At 40.4% G+C, this 26,011-nt stretch overlaps 1 protein-coding gene across 1 annotated transcript in view; it reads left to right on the top strand.

Annotated features, from left to right (window-relative positions):
• The first annotated feature begins 9,032 nt into the window (after positions 1-9,032).
• LOC117560086 (E3 ubiquitin-protein ligase SH3RF3-like) overlaps positions 9,033-26,011 on the top strand; it is a 148,650-nt gene continuing 131,671 nt past the window's right edge. Inside the window, 1 exon segment of the mRNA XM_034236850.1 lies at positions 9,033-9,762. Coding sequence (XP_034092741.1) covers positions 9,355-9,762 — 408 coding nt within the window. The 5' untranslated portion in view covers positions 9,033-9,354.

Here is a 26,011-nt window from a genome sequence, read left to right as displayed (position 1 = left end):
TGCCAACAAGTTTGCTGAGACGGTGTTGAAGATGGGAGAGAAGTACCAGAGGGTTGATGTAGTCTTTGACAGGTACCATGACGAATCCATCAAAACGGGCACAAGGAGGAAACGTAAACAGCGTCACCGACCAGTACGCAGAGAAATCGTTAATGACTCCGTTCCACTTCCAGCAGACTGGTCATGCTTCATGGCACTGGAAGAGAACAAAGCAGATCTCGCTTGAATACTCTCAAACCATCTGATAGAACACAGCCCAGAAGATGAGCCTGTGGTTGTAATATCGGGTGGGTTTGCTGAAGCAACCACTGTCAAGTCATCAGATCCAGATCTTGATTTCTCCTCTTTAATGGCTGACCACGAGGAGGCTGATACACGTCTGATTTTGCACTGCATCCAGGCTCCAATGGACACAATAGTTGTGTCAGTGCGTGACACAGACGTGCTTCTTCTACTTTTTGCACACCATGACAGAATCGGATGTACCCATCTCTACATTAAAGCCGGGACATCAAAGGATCCAAAGTATTTTCCAGAACATGACATTCGCAAGTTATTATCTGATGATCAAGTGGACACACTCCTTGCCTTCCATGCCATCACTGGCTGTGATAGTGTGTCTCAGTTCAGCGGTCACGGAAAGAAAACAGCCTGGCAGGTGTTCGAGCAACATCACACCGATCTTACTGGCCTTGGGAAGGGCCCTCTCACAGAAGGTATTGTGACATCAACAGATAAATGTATCTGTAAGATGTATGGTGTGCCAGAGGTTGATACATGCAACAAAGCAAGAGTGAAGTTGTTTTGCAAAGGTCGTCCACAAGAGACTCTGCCACCAACCTCAGATGCAGTGAAGTTTCATATCATGAGTTCACACTATCAATCGACAATCTGGAACCAAGCTCACCTGCCACATCCTGATCTTCCGTGGATGAAATGGGATGGATGCACAAGGAAGGTCAGTTAGTGCCACGGCTACTGTCTTTGCCACCTATGCCTAAAGCCTGCATGGAGTTCACTTCATGTGGGTGTACCAAGGGATGCCTCAGCCAACGCTGCAGCTGCAGGTATGTGTATAGAGGATTAACTGATCAATGTGTACAAGATCGTAAAAATATGATAGACTGGTTGAGAATATCAGCCTGCCAGACTGCATACTGCTGACTGTTTGTTGTTAACAGATTGTTGAAACCATAACCGGATAATTGTGAACCTATAACTGAGAAAAAAAGTAACAAAGGAACACAATAAGTGTAAGGATAACTGTAACGTGTATTCCAATGTACCTGTACTTGTACTGGTCATAATCTGTCTATTCTATTCTATTCAGAAAGAGTCACATGGAACGTATAGAGGCATGCAACCGTAGGAAACATGACAACACCTGCCGGAACACTGAAGAAGACGCTGCTTTTTAAAAGTGCCTGCCTTTTGGCAATTTCCCATAGGGTTTGATGTAAAAAAGGCGGTGTGAACAGGCCCACTCCTTCTTCTTCATTGCCTTAACATCAACATAACATAACATAACATTTATTGGATGGCCTGAGAGCTATAATTTGGGTTTATTTGTTGTTTTAATATATTTTTACATTATTATTATTATTATTATTATTTTGTAATCATTGATATATGGTGGTGTTTTATGAGATACTTGAATGAGGTTTTTACCATTTCAGTATGATTTGTATTCTTATTGAGTTGAAAATTCCAATGCCACCCATACAGTATGTTCTTACTGTATTGGAGCAAATAAAAGCATCTATAGGGCTTTGTTGACGGTACAGTTGCTCCACTGTAGGCCGAATCGCGTCATGTTTACGTTATGGTTTGGTGGCCAAATAAAAATTGTATTAATACACTTTCTAAGCAAGCCCTGGTTGAGTCTGACAACTTATTTATCACTAATGACCACCTTTTTCACTATACATGTATGATTTCAAGCTGATTATTCACATTTGATCTAAAATCAGGACAGTATGTTCAATTCCCCATGTGTGAAAACATATAAAAACACATTTAATTCTAGTTTATACCTTGTTTAGTCAAAATGTTATGTACTAAAATAGATTTCAGCCTGGCGGTGGCGGCCATGTTGGATTTCTCAATGTTGAGGCATTCTGGGAAATGTTTGAGCTTCATATACAGCAGATTTGGATTCAGCACCCCTTAATACCCCTAGAAATGTTGTATAGCATAAATAAACACAAAATGCCTTCAGCACTTTAAATAAGCACATTTTCTGAAATTCTGCCTAGTCTATTAGTAACCCTTTGCAATTACTTTCATCAAATGTGTTCTGATGATTTTTCAATCAGCAAAAGCAGTATTTCTAGAAAGGATATTCACTAAAACTAACATTATTTTAATATTGTAGATGCTTGTCCCGTACTGAATTTGTGTGAGTTTGATCACGAGCAGACTTACGTATCAGGCCTGCAAATAACTATGACTTACATTATCAATTCATTTGCCAATTGATTTCTCAAATAATAGAGAATTATTAGGATAGGAAATACAATATGTTCTTAGCTAGTTTCTAGAGCCCACATTGACGTCTTTAAAATAATCTAGGTTCAACAATGTGACTTTTAACTTACACCATTACCAGGATCATTACTATTACTGCTACCAATACTGCAATAATTGGCATGTCTTAGTCAATATTACAGATATCTGCAACTACGTGCTAACACCACTTACACTTCTAGAGTTTCACCTCACTTACACGTCAACAGTCTTTGCCATTTGTATTGGTATAAAAGCTCAGTATGCAGTGTCTGTAGGGCAAAACAGAGGCAGACTTTTGACTTACGTGCACAGCGCACATAACAACCACACTACAGAACAACTTTACCCTGACAGTACTTAAAGTGAAGACAACCCCCACGTAAAAAACACTATTTTCTGATGACAAACTGTCTTTGTAGGAGCAACTATGAATTAGTTTGAGTGTGTCTGTGTGTGTTTGTTTGATATGACTGGAGCCTGTTGTCTGAGTTGGACTAAAGCTTGGACTTTAGTCTTCCTCTCCTCCTCCTCCTCCTCCTCCTCCTCCTCCTCCTCCTTTCCGCTGCTACTTATTTTCTCAGCCACAGGAAAGGTGAGATAAAAGAGGGGCTTTGAAAACACTGGGAGTCTTTTTTACCCTCCTGTCCCTACTTTTATTTCTCTCCGTACATTCATCTTCTTTTACCTTCGTGGTCACTCTTTTTTTCTTACACTTTCTCTGTCCCTCTTTCAGTCTGTTTCCTTCTCTCCGTCTGCATCCTCCTTTCTCTTTTCTTTCGTCTCTCTGTCTCTCTGTGCCCCTCCTTCTTTGAGAGGCTCCTTGATGTCGATCCAGGGGCTTCCTGACTGAAAGGGAGGATGAGAGGAGAAGAGATTAGATGAGAAGAGAGGATAAAGAGAGGATGAGAGAGGATAACAAGGAGACTGATGAGCTCTGCTGAGAGAATGATGGCTGCTCTGTCACACACCGGACAAAAACACATATTAAGCAAGACCTGTATTTACTGTGATTGATGGTGTAACAGAAAAACACATTGCATTGACGCTGCATAAAGTGAAATTGGGTATAACAAGAGAGGAAATGTTGAGATAATGAGACATATATAATACACGAGGCAACAAAAAATATAGCAAACTCAGGCTGACCAAAAAGATTTAACAAGATCAGATACAAGAGATATCGGATTATTCGATAAGGCGACATCACATATGGTCGGATAACATATCCTCTGTGTACTGCATGTTCTTTGTGGGACAATTCTTGTTGCATTAACTAGTAGGATGCAGCAAAGAAAAAAATACATTTATAATACAAATATGCACCTGGAAGGGAAAGACAAACATAGAATGCTTGAAAAACAGCATTAATGATTGAAAAGTGCCATTACAAATCAAATGTTGTAGATCATTCATGTGTTGTTTTCAATTCAGTTGACTTATTCACATATAGGAATGTACCATTGCGTACTGTAGCTATTTTTTCAGTCAACATTAAAGATAAGCATGCTTTGGAACACCATGACCTAAATGTACTGTTTATTTTTAGTTTTCCAAATATATAGACTTGACGTACTGCCTTCCTGTTCTACTTATCTATTTATGGGTCTTTTTTATGAATTTGCGCTAAACAAATAGGGTTTGAGTTATGAAAACTTGGTTCATAAATACATTCATCACTGGCAGGAAATATTCTACCAAGTCTTAAGGTCAACATGCATTAATGTTGGAGTCTTGAGTTTTTAAGAGCAGCTGTCACTGTCTCTCCTGTTTGAACCCCTCTCAGCCGCACATCAAAGCGCTGCAGCTCAGAGAGATAGCAGTCAGCGGAGGCCTCGTTTGCTGCGTGCTATAATGAAATTAGGCTAACTTTAATTTGCAGCAAAATCATTAAAGCAAACTTCCTCATGCTTTTTATGTGCCCCAAGGAGACTCTAACTTTGAAAGAAGAAAAGTAATAATATGGTCTAAGTGTTTTGAAGTTCATGGATGAAATTAATGAAAGAGAAAAATATGCTTCAGCTGATATTTCATACTAGCCTTTTTATCCTCTAAGGAAGAGTGCACGTTTGAACCACAGAGCGTACAGTATCAACTCCAGATTTCAAATGATAACATACATGTTTACTTTACTTACTCTATATATCCATTATTTCCAACCAAATATAAAAACTAAAGGCAATATGCATCACTTTACAGTTGAAACAGCTATGTTATATTAAGCCAATATGTTGGTTTTACCCAAGCTGAAACACACTGGTGAAAAGCAATTTAGTGCATTTACTTAAAACTAAGCACAGATTTTGGTTCTTGTACTTAACTTGATAATTTCCATTTACTGCTGTTGTTAACTTTTACTTCGAGGCAAATATTTAGCTTTTACTTCACTAGGTTTATGCTTACTTAAAATACTAGTTACTTTCCAATATCAGGATACTGCTGCAATATAAAATCAACAAAAAATACATTATGATATTATACCAATAACACTTTATTGGTCCCAGGGCGGGTATATTCACCAAGTAACATATATATATATATATATAAAATATATTTAAATACCTTCAGATTGTTCCCAACCTTAATGAGGTGCAACATTAAAGTGAGATTGATCAATACACAGGATGCATCAATAACCATAACCCTATAATATATATTATTCTGAATAAATTGTACTTTAACTTTTAGTAATTTAACCAGAGTTTGCTAGTTAGACATTTGTACTGTACATTTAATAATGTAAAATGACATCCATGATTCGATTTGTTCTTTCTCTTTTTCTTATGATTTGATTTGTATTTCTGCAGTATATAGTTGTTGCTTTGACTTTTTTTGCACTCCTGCTGCTTTTTAAAATTTTATTTGGTTATTTTACCTTACTTTTACATATATACTACTTTAAGAACACACACGCTGTACAAACAGACCCCCTACCGACTCTATGACCTTGTTAGCACCCCTATTAACACCCCCCCTCCCTTTGCACATTGTCTGAGAGAACTGAGAACACACTCATCCTCTAACTACTCTTCAACGAGGAAGCAAAGAGCTGGTTGCCATGGTAACTACTGTGTCAGCTAACCTACTTTTGCATGAACGAAGGACATTGGTCGATTGGAGAGAGGTGTATGGTATAGGTACATAGAGGACACACACACACACACACACACACACACACACACACACACACACACACACACACACACACACACACAAGCTCTACATATTCATTATATTTGATCGTCTCAGGCCAATATGAATAAATCTTTCACCCTTATTCTCAGTCAATAGGAGAAGGTGGCTGTTTGCATAGCAATGATGAGAGGGTGAGAGTTATTATGGATATCATTGATAAAGACAAGGATAAAAGGGGAGCATATGAAACGTTGGTGAACCTTGGAAATAAAAAAGGTTGATGGAGAAGAAAAACAATAAAAAATAAAAAATGAATGCAGTGTCAGGTCAACTCAAGTTTATTTTCTTAGCTCATCATCACAATAATTTCCCATGGGACAACATTCAATTACAAATTAATTACGCTGTTTATTGCAAATATCACAGTACAGTGTGCAGCTAAAATGCAGTGCGTTGAGCACTGAAAGCCCATTGAAAACACATAAGAGGCCGAACTAACTTACCTTGGCAAGCCTCAAGCAAACTTGGCACCCTTGACTGACCCTCTACCCTCAGGATGGAGAGAAAAACAAAGCAATAATACAGTTTTAAGGGGGGAAAGGGCCCTCACAAGGTCTGCTTAGCATGTCATAATATGCCAGTCAGTGCTCAAAACGACATAACCTGGACATGGACACACCATTTAATAAAACAACACATATTCCCACGGAGTATATAACGTGTACAGTTTATGCATACACTGAATACTGTTGTGCAGTAGGCCTTTATTGCATGTGTTTTGCATGTAGGTGTCAATCGTATTGACATCAAACAGAGCTGTTTAACCCATGCATCTGCAAAGTGCTAGTTTCCCTCCCTAATTGACACGTCTCCTGTTTAAACAGCGTCCACCTCGTGTTTGTTATTGACGGCAATGCGTCCTGCAGGGAGCCCCGACCATGCTGCTTAAATGGATTGAGGGGATTTTCAACCAACAATCTTTTTTTTGTTCCTCTCTCCCTGTAGTTCTCCTCTAATTCTGAATCATTGGCTGTGGAGAATTGTATTAGGCAGACGAAACACGCTGGGCCTGAGACATGAGTGGGTATAATAAACAGAGAGAGAGAGACACCATGCATTTGGACTCCATGCCAGCATTTGTGGGCCGCTGCGTTATAGCGAGGCATTCAGAATCAAAGCTTGACAACAACAACATACACTAACGTTTTTTAGTGGCTGCGTTACTGTAGCATTGCAATGTTTCGCAGCCATGGGGGAACCGATAGGAAATGGCAAGTCTATGAAGATTAAATGTAAGGGGAATAGAGCAGAAAGTCTTCAAGTCATTACTGCTGCAAGAGAATCAACCTTCATTTTTTCTCCAGTTTATGAGTAGAAGCTCTTTCTACGTCTTGTTGTCTTTTGATTTTAGGGCTTAATGACTGTCATTTTGCATTTAGTTACTAGAAAATGTTGAATTAATGTCGCTTTGATTTATACCACGTATGTACAAAGACTGCTGGACTAAATTAGTTTGTCTCAGTCATTATGTTTATTTACTGGGCCAGATTTCATTGTGTTGCATGCATTTCAACTGTTATTGACAATGTTTAAAGCCAGCTTGCTTCTCCAGCACACATAATGTTATTATATTTATTTAACCTTGATTCAGCTTTGTCAATCGAGCACCCGATGTTCCTTTTAGAGAAGCTTCTATTGTGTATTGTGTTATTATGTAAATGTAATATTATGTGTTTTAGTTTACAATTTTTTTCAGATCTGACAAGAAATCATTGTATTTTCTATTATATTTATATTACATTATCGCATATAATAGCAAAACTGCAATATGCTGGAAGGGGTATTTAGGTACTTCCTTGTGAACAAATTTAGCAGACATTCTCAGTGTCTGATTAATCAGTGTAAATATGGATGCACACACACAAACACACTCCCGCCTTCTCATTGTATGCCTAAGCAGTCCTCCTTCTGCTTTTCGTCGTGGGTGGTAGGTAGTGGGCCCACCCCTCATCCAGGAAGGCGTCATTGTGTCACACACACACACACACACACACACACACACACACACACACACACACACACACACACACACACACACACACACACACACACACACACACACACACACCACACACACACGCACACACACACATTTGACTCAATCACTCCATACCCCTCCAGGGCAGAATGATAGAGCAGAGCAGGTCTGAACAGGTGGACAGACAGAGCTGTCACGGCTGAGAAACACACACACACACACACACACACACACACACACACACACACACACACACACACACACACACACACACACACACAAATCTTAGAATATATAAGATTAGTCCTCTTCAAATACATTAGCTACAGTATGGCTGCTATTGTTTCTGTGAATTACAACCCAATTCACGCAGTTTTAGGCAACCCCTACCGACAGTTGTTGTCCATATTACCCCCCCCCCCCCTTCACATTACACTGTACTTTATCCTATACTTTATATTGGCATATTTTGTTCAATATAGCTTCACTTTACAATAATATTAACATCAATCCCTTCAGTTTCGAGAAAGGTTATTGGCTTTTGTTTCGTTAATGTTGTGTCCATTCACAACCATTCCAGGAATACCAGTGTTGAGTCTGATTGGCTTTATAGTTTATATTACGGGAAATTACAGAACATTTCACGTTCAAATTATAATTTTTTGAGATTTAAATAGTTTGAACAAGGTAAAAAACTAAAAGATCAGCAGATGTTAACCACTAGATGTCGTCAGAAACCAAATGTTCTTGATTTCCAACTGAATGTAGTTCCTGAGGTATGGAAGAGATCTCTTCGCCTGTCAAATGGCTATGACAGGGTGAGCACTGCTACAGTTTAAGTTTAAAATATATTAAAAGTAAGCAAAACACAACTAAGCAAAACAATCTTCTCGGTTTGAAATCTGTTCTGAAAGTTCCCTCATGCTCAAACTTGGGCAATATCTCTCATAGAAGTATTGCCAGTGACAATACTTTGCGCCTATAGGTTGGCTGACAGTTTTGTAAATTGACGCCTGACTGTATTGAGTTTGACTATGAGGCTATATATAAGCTTGGCTTTGTGAGCAGGTGACAGACAACCTTTCAACATTCTCTCCGGTTTAAGTGTGTGTGTGTTTATGTTTTAACCAGTCAGTGTGAAGGCGTGAGAAGAGAAAAACTGACCTGCTGTACACCTCTCTCTCTCTCTCTCTCTCTCTCTCTCTCTCTCTCTCTCTCTCTATCTCTCTCTCTCTCTCTCTCTCTCTCTCTCTCTCGCTCTCTCTCTCTCTCTCTCTCTCTCTATCTCTCTCTCTCTCTCTCTCTCTCTCTCTCTCTCTCTCTCTCTCTCTCTCTCTTTCTCAGTCTGTATCAATCTGTTTCTAGTGCGTGAGCGCGCGCCACAGTTCTGATCGGCGCGCAGATGATGATGATGAGAGCGTGACCTCACCGCTTTCTGCACAGCTGCTGGAGAGAGGGGGAGACACAGAGGGAGGAAGAGAGAAACACAAACACGTTGAGGGAGACGGAGCGAGGTACGGACCAGAGGAGAACATTCACACCACAGCGGTAAACTGTTCGGCGCGAGGACTCTGTCGCGGGGCGTCCGTCCCCTCCCAGCATGTTCCCAGCCCCCGGTTCTTCTCTCCGGTACACGAGCCAGTCGTCGCGGCGTCTCCACGGACTCTAAAGCCCAGATGCTCACCCTCTCCGCAGACATGGACGAGTCTTCGTCTCTGCTGGATCTGCTGGAGTGTTCGGTGTGCCTGGAGCGCCTGGACACCACGGCCAAGGTGCTGCCGTGCCAGCACACCTTCTGCCGCCGCTGCCTGGAAAACATTCTGAGCTCCAGGAACGAGCTCCGCTGCCCGGAGTGCCGCATCCTGGTGGACTGCAGGGTGGACGACCTGCCGGCGAACATCCTCCTAGTTCGCCTGCTGGACGGTATTAAGCAGCGGCCGCAGCAGCGAGGCAACGGAGGAGTAGGAGCGAGGCTGTCCCTGGCCGGGGGCTCGCTGCAGGGGTACGCAGTCGGGATATGCGCTTCTCCCCCGGGCAGTGCGATCAGAGAGCTGCCTGTAGCCGTCAGGAGCTCCGCTGTTAAGGTAGGTTACTTTCCCACCATCCATATGTGCAAGTGTCTCTCAATGAAGAGCAACAAGTTTAATGTTTACGTGTTTTACCGTTACATGAATCGTTGTTTATTCACAAAAACACAGTAGGCTATAAGTCAGTGGTACTTTTTTCAATTCAGCATGCAAAAAACCCAATAACAACTTCAGGATTTGTTCCCTGCTGCCCAGTATAGCACCAGGCGTTGTTGGAAGAAGATTTTGAGGGCACTAGTTCAGACCAATTCCCTATTGTTTATCTCTGCTGTTTGCAGGGGAACAGGGTGTACAGCATGCTGCCTGTACAGATACACTGCTGTTGTATAGATAGATGTGAATCTTGAGTCTATGCAGAATATTCATGCATTGAGTCTGATTTCCGTATAGATTGTTTCATAACTGTGATGAGGAACACACTTGGTGGCTGATACCAAGTTATGGAACAGGGAGAAAGAATGAAGAAAACAGCAGTGCACTGCACAAACATCTATTGACTGATGTACTGCTCTCTATTGATTGTTTGGCTGAGTTATCACCTGTAATATTCCCTGATGTGGCACTACTTTGTCTTAATGAGGGTGTCTGTCCTGTGATGTAACTGAGGTATAAATAAGCTGAACTAAGTGGACAAAGGAGGGACACCTGTCTCTGTTGCCATAGTCCTGGTGAAGAACACTTGCCTATAGGCTGCAGCAGTGAGAGGTTTCATAACCCAAGCTCAGTGAAGAGGAATGGAGAGCCTTGTTTGCTTGCGATGCAGTTCATCCTATGCGTTGTCTGGTGGCTGTGATGTGAGGCGTGTTGAAGAATGTGGCTGTAATGTGGCAATTAGACAGAAAATGTGATGGCATCAGCAGCACTGTTCTGCAAGATATGTTGCTTGTCATCTCTCCTCCAATTGGTTTCCAAGATCTTACCCACAAATCTTGAAAAACGGCAAGCAGCCGTGGTGAGATAGAAAACCCCAGTTTTATTGCACTTTCATTTCCTAGAAGCTTCAACATAATGAGGTGCAAATCTAGAGCTGCACTTAACAACTTTTCACATTTCTTAAAAATGTGTTATGAGAAACTGTTCAAAGGTTTTATTTGAGGGCAGATCATATTTTTTCTTTCTATGTCATTCCAACTAAGTGTTGCATAATTCACACCAACTGGTGCATATACAGATGTAGCGCTGCAACTAACATTTATTTCCATTATTAATCATTTGCATATTATATTTCTAGATTATCCTTTGGTCCAAAACAGGATTTAGATAGTGAAAGATGTCCCAGGTGATGTCTTTAAATGTCTTGGATTGTCAATGTGAAACCTAAGATACTGTATATTCAGTTCATTATGATATAAAACAAAGGAATATACGCAATCAACATGTTGTAGAGTCGGGAAAAGCGTGTTTTTTAATTATCAACATACACAAGGAGGCAATCATTTTTCTTTTAATCACTTTGATTAGTTGATTAAGAATTGCAGCTCGATCACAATATCAGTGAAAATAAAGGCATATTTTATGAAATGACAAAATATCGTATTTAAATAACATCTTCCATTAGCAATCTATATTGACAGCTGTTTATCATGATTAACAGCTATGGTCATTTGAAAAAATACATGCATTTGCAGATAACAAGAAGCAAAAGGCATGACCTCACCTCACTCCCAGCTTTTACTCGTTTGCCTTTGAAAAAATACAAGTTTTCTATAGTCAAAACTTCATGTTGTGACTTGTAAAGACAGATTCACTGTATTTGTCTAAGGTGAGCTTTTGTTGTGTGATTACTCCTAAACGCAAAGGGATTTCTCAGAGTTGGAGTGCATGAGGGTCGTGGGCAGGTGTGTTCATGTTTCCCATCCAGCAGCTTTTTCTCTGAGTTTAGTGATGTTTCCAATAAGAGGGATGCACTGAACCACCGGGGTAACAAAGGCGTTGCAATCAGCCTGCACACACCCCTCCTCAGTACAACAGAAACTATCAGGCAGACTGGCCATTGATTGAAGCAGCGGAGCGCAATGGTGTGATGAAGTGCAGCAGCAGTGAGCAGTCACTCATTAATGGCGATGAACAGGAATCCAAACCCTCAGTGACATTTCCTCTAATACTTAACACTCCATTTCAATTCACTCAATAAACTTTACCGGTCCCCATAGTGCGACCGTGATGCCTAGTGCATGAAGAAAAAAATGAATATACTAAAGAGGAATGCTACAATATAGTTCTCTTTTTGAGAAATGCTCTTTCTAAAGAGGCTAAGAAACATCTTAATTGAAAGACTTGAGCCAGGACATATTGGAGAATGTAATGTTTTATGAAATAAGGGACATTTGGGGGAGTTGTATGGCTGAAAGAGTTGACCTACAGAGAGGGAAATGTAGTAGCATGCACATTCACACACACGCAAAAATATACACATTGCACATCGTCGTCTGTACCGTGGCCAGGCTGTGTTGGTTTTATGACCCGTATAGGGAGAGCATTTTAACTGCGGACACACACAACACAACACACACACACACACACACACACACACACACACACACACACACACACACACACACACACACACACACACACACACACACACACACACACACACACACACACACACACACACACACACACACACACACACACACACACCTACATGTATAACCCATTACCCTCTCCCCTGCAGACACTTTGCCCAAGTCTCCTCTAGCCCCCCTTGGGACCATGGCTTGGTGATGAAAGTGTGAATTAATCTCTTCTAACTTGGTGTGTGTGTGTGGGTGTGTGTGTGTGCCTTTGTAAGTGCAGACCCCTGCACTCAAAGAGCAGGGGTCTCGCAAAGGGAGTTACATCTGACTTTGAGTGACACACTAATGCAGTACCGCCACACACACACACCATCCGTTGTAACTGAATGAGTCACACGGGTCAAACACAAACACTCTCCATCAGGTGTTGAGGGTTGTAGATGAGAATTAATGGGTTGCTATGGAAATAGCAGAACAGCCTGAAGTGCTGAGTCAGCTGTTTGTGTTGTTTGTGCCTGTGTTGCTGACATTGTGCTTCGACCAATAAGAGTTTATCAAGGCTGATCATTTCCTTTTTTTTGCCTAGCTCTGTGTGAAGTTAAAGGAATTCTTAACCCCTTTAATGACCATTTTTTATAAACCTGACTGTGCTACTTCGAATTCTTGAGGAAACAATTATTGTTGCATGCCTCCACAGTGCATGAAGATCCCAAACATGTGGAAAAGCCTTGAGGAATCTAATTGAATTGAGGCCTGTTTGATAACAGAAAAAAACATTCAAAACACAAGACTTAGAAGGATAAGACTAAACAGGTTGTGATGTAATTTGGCTGAATAATAAATCTCTTGTTTGATTTGGTAGATCTTGTCCTCTTGGTGGTAGCTCTTTTTACCCACAAAGCAGAAATGTTGCTCCTGTTTAGCAGCTGATGAGTCTGGCAGCGCCTCAGCTCGTCCCTCAGCTGCAGTGTTGTTTATCAGCTGTTGCAGAGATGACTCGCCACTTGTTCCCCCGTTCACAGACAGCAGTGCGAAGACACCTAGACTACAGTATGCAAACAGAAGAGGTGTTTCAACAATGTAGCAGTGTCATGTACTCTGAATAATAGCGCTGGAATACATTTTTATGAGACATATCGTGTTTTTTTTCTGAGTTAAGACAAGATGCTCATCAGGAACCAGTATCAGTGTATTCTGTCTATTAGTATATCAAATGGTGTTGCTTAAATTCATAACAAGGCTCTGTAATGACACATTTTGTAATATTATAATACACCCACTTATTGTTTTAATTGCACTACTGCTGATCAATACTCTGTTTTAGATCCAAATCCTCATTCAGATTCATGGCATATGAGCATAAAAATAGAATGTTGAAACTTCATCCGAATGCAAGTCATTTGTCATGATAGAGGAGAGTGGATAAATTACACAGGTAAATGATGTGATCATCCCGGTTTTCTAAGGTCTTTAACATCACAGCAGCAGATACTGCACACTTCCTGTAGCTATGGTGGCTGCTCTTGTAGCTGTTGCCAAGGAGGTCATGCTTTCAGCTTTTCTGTTTGTTGTTTGTTTTTATCTTGTGATCCCAAAAAATGTGTAACATAGTTCAATAGAATTTGGAAATGTTGTCCCATGGACCTTAGAACAAGTTATTAGCTGGGAAAGTACTTCTCAACCCAGCATTTTAAAACGTGTTTCCTTTTTTTCTGATCAAATACTTGTATCTTATTCGACAGAAATCTGCTTTGTGCCCTGTTCGTCTATAATTGCACGTATCCTGCTGAATGAATCGACTCAATCACCAACTATTCTATCATTGACATAACATCTTTGGAGGATTAGGCATCCATTTAGGATGTACATAATCTGTAAGTGCTTTCTAGCATGCTAACTAGAAAAACTCTTCAAAGTCATTGTTCTTCGCTCCGTCGTTTCTTGCCATATCAACGCATTGGACAAATGTAACAGATACGGAGAAAACCCAGTACAATGGTCTAATTTTCCCACAGTACAGAATGAGCCTTTTGCTTTGGTTTAATTTGATAAGTTGTCCGAAAATTGGAAACGTTTTGGAATAGGCGAATTCTTAAGTCTGCACATGAGGCATTACAATGTTATTAAAACTGTACCCAGCAGCTACACTGGTGGAAGACTCTCATTAATTCATGAATTTTGACTGGCCTTTGCTGGTCTGCCTTGGCAGGTATACGTCCTGAAGGAGTGTATTGTTCTTTGAGAATGGAGCCTAATTGATTACATAGTCCCTCTTTTGCACTTAAGGGACTGACCCAGGTTTCTGCTTGGTATGCAAAAAGTCAGTTTTGCTCTGTGCTGAAAGTATTAAACAATGTGTGTTTTGATCATTTTAACGTTCATGCAGAAACAAGAATCCAGATAACTAGCCAGAATGGTGTTATCTTCGGATACTCATCGCTCTGATAAGACTGCAGAGCTCGTTCAATTAAAATGAAACATCTAAATCAATTCCTGTTAAACACCCAATGTAGTCAATAATCAATAATCTAACACGTAATAAAGCAAACTGTATTAAACCTACCATAAACCTATAACCATTGACTGTTTGAACCCCTCCAGTCCAGTTCTCATAAAAAGCAGTGTCCCATAATGACCCCGACTCTTGATGTTCCCTCTTACCTGTATTTACCTGGGGTTGCTGTGGTGACGCCCGAGGTTGCCACAGTAACGTATTTAAAAGCAACGATGCCCCATGCTTTGATCTCTGGAGCGAGACGTTGCTTTGCCCTGTCATTCCAATGTCTGCGTGTGTGTGTCCTTAGTACAATATGACACAAAAGACACAGGCTAAAAGGATCATTACAGGGATTGGTAACAGACTATTTCCTTTGTGGAAGCCCACATAATCCTCTCACACACACACACACACACACACACACACACACACGCACACACACACGCACACGCACCACAGACACAGGCACAATGCCTTACCTCAACCCTAAAACCAAGTCCAACAGCGGCCCTTTGAAGAAGTACTACAGTATAGACCAACATGTTCACTCTAAAACTCACTAGAAATGCATACGCGGTCTGTAGCTCCATTCATAGTTAATCTGGATATCTCCCACACTTTTACAATAACACAGAGTGAGAAAGCCTCATTTTTGCTGTGTCTCTCCTCTCACACACACACACACACACACACACACACACACACACACACACACACACACACACACACACACACACACACACACACACACACAAGGACGTGCATGCACATTCATTAGATCTGTGACAGTAAACAACAAGCTCTCAGTCATTACCTCGACATTACCCTCCTCACTTCATAAATACTGAACGAAGGCCTGACATTGTATGCCCAAACACACACACACACACACACACACACACACACACTCACTCACTCACTCACTCACTCACTCACTCACACACACACACACACACACACACACACACACACACACACACACACACACACACACACACACACACACACACACACACACACACACACACACACACACGCAAAGAGTTATGTGTTAAAGAGAAATGTGTCCAGAGAGATAGTCTTGAGAAGATGAATGGTTTGTGGCTGTGTGCGTGAGAGAGAAAAAAATATCCCTTTTTTGCCTTTCCAACCCAGATTATTAAATACACCCACACACACACACACACACACACACACACACACACACACACACACACACACACACACACACACACACACACACACACATCTCCTCTGTCACTCTTTACTCATTCTTTCACATCTCCTTTTTGCTTTTTCTCTGATGTTTTTGTGAAGAAAACGTAATTAATTTCAGTGTTACCACATAATGAAGCTTCCCTCTACACACACACACACACAAATGCCCGCGCTGACATTTAAGCAGTAGTTAAAACTAGACAACTATGCTCTGCATCTCCTGGGAGCTCTAGGGGATTATGCTGTTGTGCTGCATGTGTGTGTGTGCAAGTGTGTGTATGCAAACATATACAGCAGTACGCATTCATATATTTCCATGCTTGTGTTTTTGTTTACCAAGTAGACGCTGCTAGTAGACACAAGACACCAAATGAATTTCGGATGGTTTGCAATAAAGCTGCCCACAGCTAGTAACATTTTGTAGTCTAAACCGGTTTCTTACCAAAAATGTACTGTGTTAAAGTTTCCTCCAGAATTCTTTTCTTTTATCTGCCTAGAAAAGCTTCTGCAAGTGCATTTATCTTTACTCTTCATTGAAATATAGGGTGGTACTAAACTATTCAATAAATGATAAATGATCCAAAGTCCAATAGTTTCCTGGCAGCCCAGCTGGTCCAAATAAGATTACCAATAAAATGTTTTGTTTTGTTTTACTTATTTTAAAGACTGGTAATATCCGCTTGTGGTAAAACTGGATCTGAGCAATGCAAGTTGTGGAATAATTGCCAAGAAACCAATGGGTGAAATGACTTGCTTGCTATTTAAGCTGATCTTAAATCAGAATCAGGAGATGAGCGACTCTAAATATTGTACTACTCTAAATCCTGCTGTCTTCTGACCAGGTAGCATGTCCCTACTACTTCCTTTACATATCAGTGATGCCCCACTACTTGTGTTCATGTTGACCTGATTGCCGGTGATGTCACCTTGCACCAGCCCTTCCTCGGTAGATAGTGTGTGTGTGTGTGTGTGTGTGTGTGTGTGTGTGTGTGTGTGTGTGTGTGTGTGTGTGTGTGTGTGTGTGTGTGTGTGTGTGTGTGTGTGTGTGTGTGTGTGTGTGTGTGTGTGTGTGGTGTGGAGGGTGGATGTGTAATGGGTGTTAAAGCCTAAACAAGCTTTGGAGCTTGACTGCCATTCCCACGGGTGTATGGGTGGAATCCCATCAATCCCATCCCCCAGTTGCATGGGCACATACACATAAGGTTAAGGGTTAACCCCCTCACTCCCGGTCCTATTGTTACTATGGAGATTAGGGTGAGATGTCACTCTACTGGTCAAGCCAATACATTTCTGACAGAGTAATGGTGGCATATTATTAGGTTGAAATGGAAAAATGGCACCATGAACATGCATTGACAACATCAGGATGGGTAGTCACTACGCAAATTACGTTTTCTAAATCTATTATTGGCAGTTCTTTCTGATTATTGCCAATAGAACAAATATCAGTTGGATATTTTGTATGCAAGGAAAGCATCCCTTGTCCATGTGCCACGAATTTTATAAAATGATTACGTCAGTTCCAACGGCCACACAGACAGTTATAGGGCCGCTACAACATAAAATCAGTACTCTCCAAGAGGAATACAAAACACACAATAGGTATTTCTTTGTCTCTAATGGTGCATATTAAACACTATGTGGTTTATTGTAAAAGAGAAAAGAACATGTAGTTTAATATCCATTTACACTACAGAAACAGCACATCACACTAATTGTATTGTTCCTCACGCAAAAAATGTACAACTGTCGTTCAGTGTGACTGTAAGTGTCACATGCTAAAACAAATGTTTTAAATAAGCCATTTCTAAGACAACAAGATTCTTAAATGCTGCGTTATATGTGTCAAGCAACTACTTCATATAATAACTTTTCCATCTATAGTTTTCATTTGAACTTACATATGAATAGTTTTGAAACTGCATGCCAATTTAATCATAGCCCACTAGACAAAATAGGCTTCTTAGCTACTTTATGATCATCAGTGATAGTCATAAATGCAACACAGCAGCACTAATCTTTATTTTAACCCAATATTCTCTAGCCAAATGCAGAAATGGCACTGTATACTACAAAAAACGTTTTTTTAAGTCACTTGTTCAACTGACTTTAGCAGTTTAGATAACGGACATTCAACTGTACTGTTGTTAATGTGAAGTAACTACAGACAATCGCCCTGTAACATGGCAGTGCTTCCTGCAGAATGAATACAGGGGAAACATTGCAATGGAAATTGCTTTATTTTGGCATTTAAAAAAAAAAAAATGTTTTGGCCTGGCGGGGTTGTTCCGTTGAGATACAATTATATGGAAAATTCTGCATTTAACCCCCAATTGCTTCAAGCACGACTATGTGGCAGCTCCGTCACTCCGGCATCTTCCTAATATATTTGTGTGTATGTCCTGTGAATGTATAATAAATAACAAACAGAGTGAAATAATTAAATTTCCCCAAGAGGGATTAATAGAGGACTTCTTCCCTTTCTCTTCTGCACTTGGCATCACATTACATTTTTCTGGCTGGCTGATGAAACCAGCACCATTCAGACAGTCCCCCCCCCCTGCTGCCATATGAGACTGTCACAGTGTAAAATTACCCATAGCCGCCTTAAACAGTCTTCTACAGTGTAGGAAAAAAGTGTTACAAGTCATATTCTGTGACTGCAGGTAGTTGTATTCCGCTGTCTCCTCCAGGAGCTTCTACGTAATGCGTGTGTCGGTTGTAGTTACAGCTGAAGTTCCACTGGTGATGTGCTTGAATAATTGGAACGGTTCTCTTGGGGGACATAGTTTTGTGGAAACACACTGTGGTTTCTCCAGGTGTCAGGCAGTGCAGGTGTGTGTGTGAGTGGTAATACGTTACAGCTCCTTCCTGTCTTGTTGCAGAAATGCCTCCTCAGTCCTCCACCTCCTCATCTTACAGTGCAATGCTGAGATGTTGAAATTCACCCACCACCCGCTTTAGATTTGGCAGGAAACAGAGTCTTGGCTATAGTAGAGACAAGACATCAGCACACACACACACACACACACACACACACACACACACACACACACCACACACACACACACACACACACACACACACACACACACACACACACACACACACACACACACACACACACACACACACACACACACACACACACACACACACACACACACACACTCGCAGACACACACATCTGAAGAGAATTTGGAAACATGGCAGCAAAAACAGGTCTCCCTCTTCATCGACCTGCTGCTCATTCTCACAGCTCTCAACTTCAATTTATCACCGGCAGTGTTTATGGATCTTTGAGGAATCATTCTTTTCCACTCTTCTTTCTACTTCCCTCGTAGGCCTGAATGAACTTTCTGAGGTAGTTCAGTCCCTCCTGAAGGGTTTTTCTGTAAAATGTCAGGGTAATTGGACCTTATAGCAGTTTGAATGTCTTTCATTAACTAACTACATTTATTATGTCAAGAAAAGAGCACTAAAGACTGCAAAAAACAAGATCACATAAAAAAAAAATGTTATCACGGTATTGAGTCATTGAAATTAAATCTTGAACCAATTTTAAATCCATAAGTACATTTAATTGGCTAATAGTGAGGTGGTTAAAATATGCTTGAAATGACACCAACACAAACATACTAAGCATATATAATATCCATATTAGTATCCCCCCATCAGCAAAAACACGTGGGTTTGCTATCCTGGCTCCAAAATGGTGGAATGAGCTCCCCATTGAAATCAGGACAGCAGAAAGCCTACACATCTTCTGGCGCAGACTGAAAACTCATCTCTTTCGACTCCACCTCGAGCGATATAATTACTAACAAATAATTACTAACAAAGCACTTATATACCAATAAAGGACTGGCTTATCTAAAGCTAGTTGAGTAGCACTTGAAATGTTTTGGCTCTATGAAACCTGATGTATCTTCCTGGTCGAATGCACTTATTGTAAGTCGCTTTGGATAAAAGCGTCAGCTAAATGTAATGTAATGTAGTCACAGGAATATGAACATTACTGCAATGTGATTGAAGTTTTCATGGACAGCCATATGGCCACCATACACTCTCTCTAATGAGTATGACTCATAACACTTTGTGACTGCAGGAATAATGTTATTTTCCACCGAGGATGAATGTGATATTCGTCATAAATGCGTGCTGCATTAATCTATGGGGGTCAGATAAGAACACATCAGGTTATTTCGGGACACAGTCTGATCCTCAGTGTTCATGGCTGCAGTACAACTGTGATCAGCTTTCCACTCTGACGTCTGTGACCAAACATCCACTCCTGGCTGTGTGTGTGTGTGTGTGTGTGTGTGTGTGTGTGTGTGTGTGTGTGTGTGTGTGGTGTGTGTGTGTGTGTGTGTGTGTGTGTGTGTGTGTGTGTGTGTGTGTGTGTGTGTGTGTGTGTGTGTGTGTGTGTGTGTGTGTGTGTGTGTGTGTGTGTGTGTGTGTGTGTGTGTGTGTGTGTGTGTGTGTGTGTGTGTGTGTGTGTGCATTTTATTTCAAATGAATGCTATGTGTGTGTGTGTGTGCATATTTGTATTGGCATATGCATGTAGCCATGGGGTATGGAAGTGGTTTCCTATTGTAGTTTGAAATAAATAAGGTATTGTTTTATTTTGAAGTATGTATGAAGTATGTATTTAAATAATTGTAGGCATCAGTGTGTGTGTGTGTGTGTGTGTTTGGCTGCTTTAAGTTTTTACGCAGAATTTGTCAAGCTTTACAGTTCTGGACTTGAGGTTGGAGAATGATTTGGTGTGTGTGTGTTCAAAGGGCTTGTAGTGTGTCATAGTTTGTAAGAGGGAGTATGCAGGGAAAATTGGAAGGAAAACGCTAAAGACTATAGGCAGTTACTGTACAGCATTTTAGGCTCCGGGTCGTGTGTGTGTGTGTGTGTGTGTGTGTGTGTGTGTGTGTGTGTGTGTGTGTGTGTGTGTGTGTGTGTGTGTGTGTGTGTGTGTGTGTGTGTGTGTGTGTGTGTGTGTGTGTGTGTGTGTGTGTGTGTGTGTGTGTGTGTGTGTGTGTGTGTGTGTGTGTGTGTGTGTGTGTGTTGTGACAGATCTTGGGGCAGTTTCTTCCTCCAGGACAGGGATTATGTAAGCAGAGCGAAGCGAGGTTAAATACCAGCCTCTGTCCATCAGGCTGTGTTCTGTTTGGACTGGGAACAATGGGAACACTGGGACTATGACCCTCTGCTCTTAGATGGAAAAGCTCAACTCTCTCCAGAGACACTGAACATTTTCTCAGATACTACCTATGACCTGTATATCCTTTCTATTAAATGTCAAATAGATATGTAAAGAGATGAAGAGAGAGGAAGAAAGTGACTGATAAGATGATGAGACATATCAACATGTTGCCATAGTAACATGCACAGACCAGCCGGGTGCTCAAATGTACATCACGTTACATAAAGCGGCTCTGTTCATGAAAAAGAGGCAGGAGCGGATGTTTAAAAGAAACATGTTCAACCTGTGTTCTAATCTAGATAATACAATAAAAAGTACACGAGTCACTAGCACAAAATGTAATGGTGTTACTATCCGTCAATCTAGATCAATATATAGATGATGATCAATGAGCCAAGAGCATTGATTAAAAGTGGAAACATACACCTTCATTTTGAAATTCCAATGGAACTGGAACTGTTACTATTTTATTTTATTTCTATGAGTTGTTAAAATATAACTAGATGGTCATATGATATCAATCACAGGCACCTTAAAGGTAGGGTAGGTAAGAATGGAGGAACCAGCTCGAGTGTGCTAGAATTTGAAAGTACACAACCGAAAAAAATCTGCCCCTTCCTTCAGACTTCCTTACAGAGCCCCTCCTCCAACACACACGAACGCGCACATGACCAATGAGGGCACGAGATAAGTTTGTGCACGAGATGGAAGGCTGACAGGCAGGTAGGCCATCCAGTTATTTTAGCCGGGCCGAGGCAGATAATTCGTCTAACTTTTTACGGCGCCACGGCTTCCACAGATGAAATATTTGTATATATTTATTGTCAAAGCATTTAATTTATGTTACGGGATGTTAAGAGCATTCCATGGAATATAACAAAAATAAGTGTTTCTGAAGTGAATTACCGCACCTTTAATTTAATAAAATCAAACGTGTATTTTGGTAGACTTTTGGATATCAAAAAACATAGTTATTAAATATAAAATCATATCTGGGCTAGGCGAATTATTTGTATTTTATAATAAATCCACTCTTTCTGTGTAATCAATTATTTGTTGATGATTTCTCTGTAGTTGAGGGACATTCTAACAATATCAGTGATAATCATGTTCGGAGACGTTGTCCTGCAGAGTCTTAAGTGCCCACATGTACCAGTGTGAAGAGAGAAGTGAGAGCTGCTCAATGAGGAACTCTGAAAGGAGCGCAGTGTGAAGAGAAAACATGTTTTGCTGACTGTTAATGTAAGGTACTTATCACATCCACCTGCTGATAACACTTTGTATTCAGCTTTAGAAAGTGTGGGCATCACGGTGCATTTCCCCGAACACAACAGTCACTGCCAATAGTGAGACATGGAAGCAGTTATACAAACACTGTTGGCTGCTGATGACTCATTTCTCCAGACCTGGACCTCTACTTCCTTTTGCTGCAGAATCATCCATTATGGATTTAGACATGGACTTTGTATTCTATGTAACATTTTAGTGTAGTTGCATCGTACATCCATGTAAAGCTGCAGGGGTTATATGTTACACGGAAAACATTTCGCTAACTATTTTAGAACACTTGTTATATGTATGACATTTTTCATGAATTCATTTTTCTCAGTTTTATATTATATTAAACTGAGAATTATTTGTAGGGGCACTTAAAATCATCGACTAAACAGGGATCGAAATGTTTTGTTCAAACCTTGTTGTCAGCTTCAAATTGTAATGTATTTTTTTCATTGTAAATATGCCATGTTTTAATCTACACACATACAAATTAAAACAATATTCCAATTGACATTTGATGTCAGATAATAAAGAAAGCATTTGCAGGGATTTTGGATTATAAGCAGGTTACCACATGGTTAATACCAACCACCTGTTGCTTGAGGGGACAATGCATCCCTTTTTGTGGGTGGAAAGATGTCCTAACATACTTACCTTTGGTAAAAAAGAACATGTACAGCCTCACAGTTTGTCAAGGTGGGAAACTTTCCGTCCCATTTAGTCATATATCCTGAGGCAATAAGTCTGCCTCATTTATGTCTATTAAGTGATTATTTTCAAGTTTGCAATAAGACTCCTGAGGACACATATATCTTTATCATATATACTTCGATAAGGCTTAAGGCATTTATAAAAGTCATTAATTTGATTCCGGCTATGTTTTTTTGGATGTAATTTGATGTGAATTCTTCAATGGTTGTATTTTGATGTTTGTTTTTGAATCCCTAACCAAAACAGTTAGTATTGTTAGTATCACTATCTTTATATCACAGACAGATCTTGGTTTGTGTTTTAAGTTGGTTTCAAGTGGCTCTTAGTTGGAAAAAACACTGAGTCATGTTCAGCCTGGAGCAGCACTGACTAAAATGACCAAACTACAGACAAATAGCAGTCTGTTTTCTCTGTTTGACTCTATTCCTTATCCTCTGACTCATATGCTTTGTTCTGAAACTGTGTGTGTGTATGTGTGTGCATGTGTGCGTGCGTGTGTGCGTGCGTGATAAAACTTTAGGTCAATCATCATCCATTCCACAACTCATTTCCAGGGAGAAAGATAGAGATGTCACAGTTTTTATTCAGCTGTAAATCCCCAACTGGAATCAATCTCACACACTCTTCTCCCCATCCATCATCCATCTCAATACTTTGTTACTCTTTCGTCTCACTGCCTGACAAAATGAGTGGCCAAATAGTAGTGCTTAAAAATATCCTCAATGTACTCTATATCATACAATGAGGATGTCATGTAATAAAAGACACTTTTCCTGATATGAGAAGGCTACTATGGGCCATATTAGGTAACTGATAATATGATACAAAGTTTTGCAAACCTCTGATCTATGAGCCATTATGACATGTGGTACTAAAGAGGAAAGCTTTACAGTGGGAATGCAAGTTCATATTTACTGCTTTGTGAAATGTACCATCATTAAAATGTCAAACTACCCTAAACCAGGAGAATGGGTTGACGCTGGAAGAAAGTAGAACTGTTCAAAGTCAAACTCAATCTTAAAAGGCAAGGATGCACGTAGCAACTATCATATTTCCAATATTTCCTGGATGAGTTTTATGGGGCATTACATCAATTTAGTATGCACTTTCATTAAGTTGATGAACTTGAGGGAGACAGAGAGAAATAATGGTAGAAGCAGCTGAAGCCAGGATATTCTAACTAAACTTATTTTTCAGAAGACATTGTTTAACTATGTTCTCAGGCCTACAAGTTAAGTAAACTATACAATGATGATGTACAGTAAAATAACTGGGTCACCCTTTTATAAGGACATGCTAACTAGCCTATACTTTAAAAAAAAAAGCAAATGACAATGTTAAATCGATACACATTGATCAAACACAGCTGAGCCTCTAACAGCCTGTGCATTGAAAACATTTAATGTTATTTATCTGGCACAAAAAGTTAGTATTCTGCAGCCCTCCTGCTCCGCAGCTCTGCATCACTGTCATCTCCTTCATGTTTCATTTTCTTCTTTCTCCGCTGCCTCCCTTTCATTACTCTCCTCTCTGTCTTTGAGTGATGTTTGTCCTCTTGGAGAGGGACTTGTGGGGAATGATTGCAGCCACTTCTCCACTCGGCTCTCCATTCATTCTCTTCATCAGTCCTCAGACAGCTGGCCTTGCTCCAGACTCATCTCCGGCTCCCTCTGCCCAGTCCTGCCAGCTCTATTTAAACACCATTGGTCATCATGCTGTTGTCTGGCACAGGCTGCGTATCGCTGCCATTGGGAGACCTCATAGTATTCTTAATACCAGTCCTTTGTGGAAATGTGATCATTATCTATTTCTGAGCATATTCAAGAGGTTTTTTTTTTCACACAGAGACACTGGTCTTTCAGTTAAATAATGAGTGGCCCATCTGCTGCAGCTATGGAAATTGATTGCCTGCAAAATATCAACAATACCCATCATCTTTTGTCTATCAGACATTCTTGTCAAAACTGTCTGTGGATACACGATGACCATGATAACTCTTGACTCATTTTCTTCTGATTGTTGTTCTTTTTTTTGACATTTCACTCTTCTGTCTCTTCTGTTGCCTATGCAAAGTTGATCATGTTGTTTACAGTCTTGTAGTTTGTAAATGCAGCCTTTAGAGAAGTTACAGTATGAGTGCTTTGTTGGAATCCCCATACTACTGCAAATACAGCAGAACTTCGTTTGTGTAAAAATACGTCTGCATAAATAATAATCCTTATATGGGACACAGGTTATTCTCCAGTATAGCCATGATTATAATGGAGGCCCCTAGTGTCCCCCCCTTTGTCTCATATGAAACTGTATCGAAGCAGAGGCTATCTGTGAATGATAAGAGAAATCAATTAGTATCAAATCCCTACACAGTACAGGCACCGATAACAGCCAGACATAGAGGATCTGAAACTGTGTGTGTGTTTGTGAGATATTTGGTTGCCAATATTTCATCCTGCATTCAGCGTCTTCATACAACAGGAATAATAGCAAGCAACACTTATGTCTCTGGTTTCCAGCCTCATAGCCACATTGTACAAAAATAATTTCGGGTTACACGCTATTCATATAAGTGAGTATGGATTTGAAATAGTAATTTATGTTATTATTACAAATTGCAGCCTTAAAATCAAAGATTGCGTCTCTAAAAAACGATTGATTCCCATTTGAGATAGACAAATGCTGTCAGCTTTGGCCCTTTATTGATTTCTATGTTATCTACCTCGACATTCACACACACAACAATCTGCAAAGGAGAAACTCTCCTATCCGGACAAAGAAAAACAAGTTACGATTTAACAGGAATTCAGTTCTGCTTATAAAAACGG

This window comes from Gymnodraco acuticeps, unplaced genomic scaffold, assembly GCF_902827175.1.
Source record: "Gymnodraco acuticeps unplaced genomic scaffold, fGymAcu1.1, whole genome shotgun sequence".
NCBI classification, from domain to species: Eukaryota; Metazoa; Chordata; class Actinopteri; order Perciformes; family Bathydraconidae; genus Gymnodraco; species Gymnodraco acuticeps.
Note: the sequence above shows the minus strand (reverse complement) of the source record. Positions and strands in the feature narration are given on the sequence as shown.